Below are 9,859 nucleotides of genomic sequence, written 5' to 3' on the forward strand. Positions count from 1 at the left end.
GTTTACCCAAATACTTACCGGGTAAGCGCTTATTGGTAGGAGTCAACACTATAATCTATTTTACCAGATAAGATTGTAGTATATTAAAACGGTATCGTATACAACAATTTACCTGGTAAACGCTTACCCAGATAAGAGTCCTCACCATCACTTACCGGGTAAGACTCTCTATCCCTATCATCGTTCTTAACGGGTAAGATTTTTAGCCCTTGCCATGTGCATCAGGTGAGAAAAGTTACCCGATCCACACTTACCGGGTAAGTATTTAGTAAACGACCTCTAAGTCCTAAAAATTAGAATCAAAATCAGATTTGTTAATCATTATGAGGCATATAAGTGAATAAAACGTTTTAGGAGGACCAAATTTGTAAATATGACAACAATTATGGTTTCTCTCAGCCGTGCTTTTTGTCTCCCTTTTGATAACTGTGCCACGGAATTGGAATCCATAGCTGCAGCCTGCAAATCTCTCTTAAGATCAGCCAACAGGATTCATAGATTGTTTCTGAACCTGGTGAATTCATGATTGACGCTTGTGTTTTGGCTAAGATTGGAGCTTTGATTAACAAAGGCAAACAGTTTTTACCCTAACTTTCTGTGTTCTAGGGTTCAAACGCTTGGTGCTGGAGAACGTTAGGTACTGATCTAACCGATCATCGTAAAAAGGTGATTATCTGGTTCTGATTCTTCAGAAAGATATAAAATTTCTGTGAACTGGCTGAAATTTTAATCTAGTTCCAGCAATAAAACGGGTGGATTAAATTTGGAAATATTTGGTTTTTCAGGGGATATAATATCGGGTCTGTTGTAGATAATAATCTGTGGAGGAGGAATGCCTCGAGATAGGGAATTATCTCGGTCGCCGTCCTATAAAAGGCGTAGGTATTCAAGGTCACCGTCGCCGGTTGGACACAGGTATAAAAGCCGCAGAGATAGAAGTCGAAGAGATCGAAGCAGCCAATCTCCTTATTCTTATAGCAGGTGATTGATACCCGATTACGTCTAGCCTCATTTTTGTACACTTGATTCTTTTAGCTAGCAACACGAAGTCGATTTTACTGTGATATTGTATCATTTTTTCCTGCATAACACACTTTGCTTGGTGCTTATGAGTAATTTTGATTTTGAGCAATTTTACCAAATGGGGTATGATCTTATACTTTTGGTGTATTACATTGCTTTGAACTACGGTGATGAATATGTATTATGTTTATGATGTTTGCATGATGTTAAAATGACAAAATTGAAGTTGTGTAATTGGCTTAAAATTAGGATAAATTTCTGAAGTGATTTCTATACTGCTTCTCAATGACGCATAGCTTATAGACTTGGCATCTCCTTGACCATGATTGTGAAGCCTTACATAGTTTGCAAGCATATCAACATACAAACCATTTTTGTTTATGGACAATGGGGGTAAAAGAAACTTTTTTTTTGAATGGAGCTATAATTTTTTCTATGTTCATTGCATGTCTAAGTACCTTTCTTTCTCCGATTGTGTGTGATTAGTCATCCATTTCCTTTGACAATGACCTGTTAGTGGGATAAAATAATTACCTGAAGCAGTAGGTTCTTTCGTCAGATTGGATATGTTCGAAGGTCTTATTACAATAATTGTAATTGTGATTCATTAAGGTTTGCGTTGTTGAGCTGAACTCTATGTCAAACACTTACATTGATAGTGAAATGGGACGTAGCAGAAACTGGTTTGGTTCCAAGTGCTTTTCGGTTTTGTAATACTTGACTCAAGTTGTGTCTCTGAGACATTCACTCCAGGAACTTCTTGAAAGGATAGAAGCAACCTTAAGAATCCATTTTCCTGATGGGATTAAAACATACGGGGCTTTTCTCTCTTGGTTTCTTGATAAGAGTTGACTAATCCAGGAATGGAGCTATTAATTTGCAGTACTTCAGTTTTTTGAAAGCTTATTGCTTTTTTCCAGAACAAGACATCAATGCTTTCCTAGGCATCTTTTTGAATTGAATTCTTAACAGAAATCATCTGATGTAATATATGTGGAATTGATCATCATTTGGCTTATTTGTTGTTAGATATTCTAGAAGATGATTCGATAGTCAAGTTGTGTACTCCTGGGTATTTCTCATATGATATGTTGCTGCCCTGAGAGTTTCCACTTTCATGAGTGCCCTGATATTTGGTTTGATGGTCCTCAAGCTTTGTCCAAGTGTTGCCTTGAGAGCGTAGTCTTGGGATGTGTCTTGGAAGAGATCCGACTTTGACAAAACCTTGAAAATGCTATGTAGAAGAATATTGGGAAGGGCATGCTAAATGTAATAATAAGTGGAATATACCTTCTTTTTTAACTCAAAACTTAAGAAAGCAGTTGCTTCCCTTCATATGGGAAGTGAGCCGGTGATGGGTGCTGATTCGCGATATATTCTTTCTCGATTGTGACATTTAGCAGTTTCTTGTGATAAAAGATGGAGCTCACAGTTTATACTTAGCAATATAAGAGGTAACTGTATATTGCTTTTGTATTTATTGTGCTAGATGGCGGGATGTTATGGTGCTTTATTATCTCATCTGTAGCTTTAAACATCAGGTTGCTCATATATCTTTGTCTTTACAGGCGGAGAAGCCGCTCAATATCTCCACGTCGCCACCGCCGTAGAAGCCGTTCACCAACTCCTAGACGACGCAGAAGTCGCTCTTCAACTCCAAGGCGTCATAAGCGACAAAAAAGCAGGAGCTCCTCATTGTCTCCTATTGCCAAATCTCCTGGTATTGGGTCCATAGAGTGCAAAATTGTTGGTGAAAATTTGAAAAAAGAAGAGGAGGATGAAAGGAAAAGGTATTTCAATTTCCAGAAATCCTTGTTTCATAATTGCTTTCCTCAGTTTCTTCCTAGTTTTATTATGTAAATATTTTTCTTGATTTCTGGACTGTTATTCATATTTTTAACAAATATCTTTGAGCCTTCTATTTGCACAAAAACTTGGAAAATTATTAATATGATGTTTGGATTTGAATTGTTGATAACACTCATGGTGCTATATTAATTCATTTCCACTATTATAATTAGGAGAGTATGGATGCGCATTATGCCAGTTAGAAAAACAATGATTAATTATCTCAATGTTGTGGTTCAGATGGAACAAATTTGACTACCTGCACTTAGATCGTAGAAATTCATGTTTGGAATGCTCTTTGTCCTGCTTACGGACGAATGTGAACAGAATAAAATATAAGAAAATTGTGAGTGGACATATCTGATATCTGTCAACTTCTTGAACATGGAGAATATGATAGCTTCTTTTTAGTTTCAGTCTTGATGTCTTCATTCTGTAGGTTATGTTAATAATTTGACTTGATCTTTCATGATGGCTGCTTAGCTTATTGTATAATAATGATGCATGATTCTTGAGAATATGAGAGAAGAGTATATCCCTTGAAACATATATTTCCAGATTGATATGCCTTACATAAATTTGCCTATCTCTGTAGGGGCTTGCAGATGCTTTACTAAGTTTATTATATAATGATGACAATGATCATTGAGAATACAAGAGTTCAGTTTATTCATCACAGACCATAGCATATATATTCGAGATCGATATGTGCGACATAATACAAAAGTCTGACTACCTCTAGAAGGGCTTCCATGTGCTTGTATCCACGGTAAAGACATTTTATGACATGTGTTTCAATCCTGACTGGATGAATTTAAGTTGTATATCCAAATATGGTTTGTGATATATAGTACCTGAGGTTATTAGGCATTTGAAACTGTGGCTTCCTGCTGTGCAAGGGATCGTAGATTTTATATTCAAATCCTTAATTTATTTTGTGGTTGTTTTGGGGGGAGAGGAGCATCTTATTGGACAAACTTACCAATAAACACTCTGTATTTCAGAACCAACCCTTTAGAAAATCAGATGAATATCCAAATTTTCACCAATGTTACTTTATTCATGGGAATCCCCTCCGCAGCATAATCCAGATTACACGACCCAGTTCCTGGTGCATTCGTACACCAACATGGCAATGGAAGGGACCTTAAAAATCATTGCAAAACTCAAATCCCAACAAAGTCGCAACAATACAGAGTTGGAGGTTCAGAGGTTGGAGATTGGATCCTCATAAGAGTCTATATGTTTGAAGGTGCTTGTGAATGACTCATGATTTTCTGCATATAAGAAAGACGATGTTCTTTTTCTAATTGGTTAGGCCAAGGTTATTGTTCTGTCAATATGAGTTTAAAGCCTTTTCAGAATAAACGGACTATGGAGTGCAGATATGGATAATCCATACAAACCAGTGGCATGAGTTGTGTTTAACTTTTAACACTTAGGTCGTGTTTTAAATTTCACATGGGCTTTGCTTTTGTTTATCAATTTTGTAGATAGGTAACAATTTTCTCTATGACTCTATCTTATGGAAATTGATATCTAACTTATTAAGGCTTTTATGAGTTATACAACTGGTAGATGGAATATTCTCTTCTGTTTAAAAAATATATTTTAGACATATTTATGTGTGATAAGATCGTGCTTTTATTATTTGATTTATTTGAGGTACTTATAAGCTGTCGGAATTCATATATTTATAATATTAAAATTTTTGGTTAAATTTGGGAATCAGCCTTAAAAATGTAATATTATTGTACTCAATTTCCATTGGAATTATCTTTATGGTTAAACATAAAACACTAGAATGAGTACAATAATATCATTAAATTTGTGATTGTCCAAAATAGCATACCAATTGGGACTGCCAAATAACCCCCAAAGGGTGGGAATCAGCCTGGGTACTTCCACCGTAGAGTGGGAGTCCCTGGTTCGAGCCCTTTATGTTATCACTCATTCACTCCTTGTGTAGGCCACACCAGTTCCCGTCAAGGTAGGGCTTTGCCTGGTTTGAGTGTATCTGATGGACAGACTCGCACCCTGTGGACTTAGTCGGCTAAATGGTTGGATAACACTGTTACCAAAAAAATGAGACTGCAATTTCACGTGTGGTGTATTCTTGTTCTTACCATGTATCACAAACCATACAAGTACTGCCATGACCATCCAGTGCATACTGAAAATTGGGTAAGATAGTTTTCACCAATCTTCTATCCAAAAGCTGTAAACTTGAATACTCTTCAGAAATCATCCAACCCAATTCTCCTTGGTGAAGCTAAGAATCAATGAGGTTTTGTATTCTTGTCAATTCCAGCTTTTATTGCATATTTAAGCTGGTGGAATAGCTTATACGCTTGTGCTTTTTAAATTTTAATAGTTCGGGTTACCATGTGGGCATCTTTTTTGTTGTATTGACGTTCTTCTTGTGTTGACAATTCTGTTTTATCATCTATTCTTTTCCCTGGTTCTAAATATTATTTTGCAACCTTCTTGGTTATGTCCTTGATTTCCAGTTTCTTTTCCTGGAACCATTTTAATGGTGCAGCTTCTTTTGTTGTCGCGATTTTTTTCCTCTTAAGCTCTTGAATTAGAACTTATAATCTTTCCCTTGCTCCCCTCCTCTCCTCTAAAACTTCTGCATCCTTTTCAGTTGAACCATTCTACAGATGTGCTGTTGTGAGACTATATCGTGTATTTATTCAGTTAATCTCTTTTAAGGTGTTCTCAATTTAAACCTTCACATTTGGATTATGTTATTTCTTTTGGCACGGGCACACTTTTTTTCTTCATGGTTTGTCTTTACTGTCGTATGTGCAATGTTTGATAGTCCATTGTTGCACCCGGCATAACATAGGCACATAGCACCATTCTCCTTGCTATATATCTTGTTATATTTTCTACTCTTTGCTAGGCTTTCTCAGAACAGTGAGAGAAACCACGCTTCCATTGATTGAAGTGTAATCCTACTCTTACTGATGCTATTTTTCTTATTCTACACTTGATTTACATCATCAGTTGTTCAGATATCTTTCTTATCCTCTATGATGTCAGAACTCAGAAGAACCTGTTTATGGTTCAGGAGTATATAGTGCACTGCTTCATTGACCCACTGTTGACTTTCCCGCATCGTGAAAATATTATAACTTGGTCAAGGTTCGCATTGGTGATGGTGTAGTTGATTGATTAATAGTCTCGGTCATGAAAGATTGTCCCATAACAAATTAGCATGCGGAAATTTCATTACATTTCTTCATTGTTATGCGTCGAAAGGTTATGAAGTGGGGTTTCAAAGCCTAAACTAGGACAATTAAGATAAGGAAATTGTCAACATTAGAATAACACCAACACAACATTATTCTCTCTGTATTATTGGAAAGTATAAAATTTCACTTTGCAGATATGTATGTAAATGTAAATGTAAATGTAAATGTAAACATAAAGTTTTTTAGCAATCAGCTTTAAAACTGCGAAAGGTTACTTGACATTTTTCTCCACAGGCTATTGTGAAGGAAGATACTGCTATAGTTCAACTTGTTATATTTGATGATCAATTGGGTGCCTCGTTTATCTACTGTTCACCAGTTTTGAAACTGATTTGTTTGGATCAGGAACTCGTTAGAGGTATGCTTTATAAGCATATATAGTGCTCTTATCTACATGAAGGTCAGTTTGTCACCTGTTAGAAGTATAAAAAAAGAGACACAAAATGTGGATGAATTTTGTTATTGAAAAAAATAAATATCGGTTTTTAACTGTTCTGGCTTCCAAAGACAAAGGATCGGCTGCGACATCTTGGTTTGTGGTTTGTGATCATTTCCTCTTTAACTTTCTTTTTAATTTATCAGGCGTCAGCACGAAGCCGAACTGAAGTTAATGGAGGAAGAAACTGCAAAAAGAGTGGAGGAGGCGATAAGGAAGAAAGTCGAAGAAAGATTGGGGTCTGAGGAGATCAGGCTGGAAATCCAGAGGCAACTGGAGGAGGGGAGGAAGAAAGTTCTTAGTGATGTCGTAGCTCAACTCGAGAAAGAAAAGGAAGCTGCAGTTATCGAGGCTAGACGAAAAGAGGTAAGCTAGTCCTACTTCCTTTTTAACATAAATTAATACTACCTCGGTCCCAAAATAAATGGCCATATTTCTATTTTAGTTAATCCTATAAAAGGTGCCCATTTTTAAATGTAATTCCACCCTTAATTATGGGATGGAGAAATTCATTCCTCACTCAATTATTAAGGGTAAAGTTGTCACTTAGTTAATTAAAAAGTGTAATAATTAAACATTTTTACAAATCTGTGTCTTTTGCATTATTGATATTTATTTTGGGACGGAGAGAGTAACTTGTTTTGCCGTCAACACACATTACATGTTGGGACTTGCATATAACCAAAATCAATGATTGTTCTCCTTCTAAACACCGGAATGGTTTGTTATTGGGAGTTACTACTTGCTACAACTATGTCATTTGGGTTTTAAAGTAGGAGAAATTGTTGGGTCACATGCTTGACGACCCCGTTACTTTGTCGGCTTTCACTTCACATGTTCTACCATTTTCCTTTTCTTGACTACAAACCAAACCAAACCAAACCAAACCAAATGAGGCTGGTATGTGCCACTAGGATGTGGGGTATAGGGGTATGATGATATGTGGACCCGACCTCTACCCCAAATAGTAGAGCAACCGTTTCCTTTTTCTTCACCATCTCCTTCCGTCTACTCTATAAAAATCGCAACGCTTCTTTTCATAGGATGCCCTATGGAACTAGCAACATTTCCGTCCTTGAATGTTAGTACATCAAGATTACTTATTTTCAAATCATCTTTTTCACAAATAAACGGATGGTATTGATGCAGGTTCACAAAGATTCGTCTATTTTGTCTTTCTTAAAGTGTGTTGTACCTAAATCTTCATCTATAACAAGTTCGATTTCATATGTTTTTATTCCCCTTTAGGTATGTATGATGTTTTTAAATATACATATAGGAACAAGCTCGAAGAGAGAAAGAAGAGCTGGAAAGGCTGGTTGAACAAAACCGAAAGAGAATTGAAGAAGCTCAGAGGAGGGAAGCCATGGAGCAGCAACGAAGGGAGGAAGAGCGTTACAGAGAACTAGAAGAGCTCCAACGACAAAAAGAAGAAGCTTTACGTAGAAAAAAGCAACAAGAGGAAGAAGAGCGCGCTAAACAGCAGAAATTGCTAGGCAAGAACAAATCCCGACCCAAGTTATCTTTCGCTTTAGGTTCAAAATGATGTTCATGTTCACGACCCCACGACACTGTTTCCATTTTTTACCATTTTTCTGCCAGCTATATCTCTTTCGTGCCTTTTGTATTTCCGACAAAGAAAAACACAAGATTTTTATGAACGCGAGTTTTCTGGCTCGCTTTATGATCTCCGTATTTCATGGCAATTTTGACATACCCCGTCTTGCTTCGAGTTTTCTGGCCCGCTTTATGTGGTGTTGTATATTATATCTTGATCTTGAAACCTTTAGTTGTTTAACAATCGGAACTTAGGATGTTCATAAATTTTTGCTCTTTATTGTTATGTTTTTAACCTCATGTGTTTAGTTGGAAATAATTATGTTTTAAATGATTTTACATAACTTTGACTTTGATTTCATACAAGTTTTATTTTATTTTAAATGTAAAATATTTTTTAGGTCCATTAATCCGTGGCAAACACAACCTGATTCTATGGCAGGTATCGACAATTTATCAAGTCGGCGGGCTTAGGTTTGCAGTATTAGGCCCGTTGATTTAGTTTATTTTGGTTTTATCCAATAGTGATTGCCAAATCGGTACGGCCCGGTCCGGGACCGCAGGAGGATCGGGACCGGTTATGGGACCGAAAACCGGGACCGGTTGAGGTTTTTGACAGTTTCGTGGGACCGGGACCAGCTATGGCAAAGGGTTGTGTAAAACGGTTATTTTTATAAATTTCCCTTATAAAAAAACGTAGTTTTATAGTATTTGAGTGACCTAATTGTAAATTTTATAATGTATTAAAAATATATATCATTAAAATATTTAAAAAAAAAATCTTATTTTTGAATGCCGGGTCCGGGACCGACGGCCTATAACCGTTTATGAAGAACCTTGACCGGTCATACCATTTTTGACTGGAACTGGTTATGCCAGGACCGGTTATAAGAAAGCTTGGGACCAATCAGGCCCGGGCCGAACATTTTTGGCCATCACTATTATCCAACCTAAACCATATATCATTATGAGTAAATTACAGTTTTGGTCCTCATGCTTAAATATTATCTAATTAGTTACTGTTTCAAAGTTTTTTCATAGTATTTTTTCCCTCTTTTGCATACTAATTCTTGGAACTACTACAATATCACAAGATTTTATCATCACATGTGAATTTATTAACAATATGTCAATTATCAATATCATATCACGTGTAATTATATATATATAAACATGGATATCTATGAACCATATCATAAGTTATAATATACATACCTCAATCTATTGTTACATGTGATTATATATATATATATATATATATATATGTTCATCTATTATAACATGTGATAATATATAAACCTCGATATATTATCACATGTGAATATACATCACATATTTGGGCAATAAAAAAGAAAGCAGGGATAATCTTTATTGAATCAAGTTATTGCATACATACAAGAAACATAAAACTATTGAATTCAAATTTGTATCGAATAAAATCCTAACTTATTGATTATTTCAAACAAACATTGAGATCGAGTTTCCAAGCCATCCTCTAATTGAACTAGAAACATAGATCTCTATTGATATCAGATTTGCTTCAAGTAAAATCCAAACCTATCGGCTACTTCAACAAACCTTGAAATCGACGTTGTTGAAATCATTATTGTTGGTGAAACATGGATCATCAGTAAAAGAGATCAATGTTGACGAGGAGTTCTTGGTGTTGCGATGGTGAAAGAGGGAAAACGAGGAGAGAGAGCCCGAAGAGAGAAGTTAGGTTTGTGCATATTGA

General features: G+C 36.0%; 1 protein-coding gene across 3 annotated transcripts; it reads left to right on the top strand.

The window, feature by feature from the left end:
* Positions 1–440: 440 nt before the first annotated feature.
* Positions 441–8,280, top strand: LOC112506863 (uncharacterized protein At1g10890-like). 3 transcript variants are annotated; one of them, XM_025111166.1, is made up of 6 exons: positions 463–514; positions 607–666; positions 786–981; positions 2,592–2,813; positions 6,714–6,933; positions 7,847–8,280. In XM_025111166.1, the coding sequence occupies exons 3-6, from the start codon at positions 833–835 to the stop codon at positions 8,111–8,113; spliced, it is 858 nt and encodes a 285-aa protein (XP_024966934.1). In that variant the 5' UTR covers positions 463–514; positions 607–666; positions 786–832; the 3' UTR covers positions 8,114–8,280. The 3 variants fall into 3 exon arrangements, with proteins under 3 accessions (XP_024966933.1, XP_024966934.1, XP_024966935.1); XM_025111167.1 differs by having other exon boundaries at positions 472–514; positions 812–981; XM_025111165.1 differs by having other exon boundaries at positions 441–666.
* The last annotated feature ends 1,579 nt before the right edge of the window (positions 8,281–9,859 follow it).

Source organism: Cynara cardunculus (assembly GCF_001531365.2).
Source record: "Cynara cardunculus var. scolymus isolate 2C chromosome LG 2, CcrdV1, whole genome shotgun sequence".
Lineage (NCBI taxonomy): Eukaryota > Viridiplantae > Streptophyta > Magnoliopsida > Asterales > Asteraceae > Cynara > Cynara cardunculus.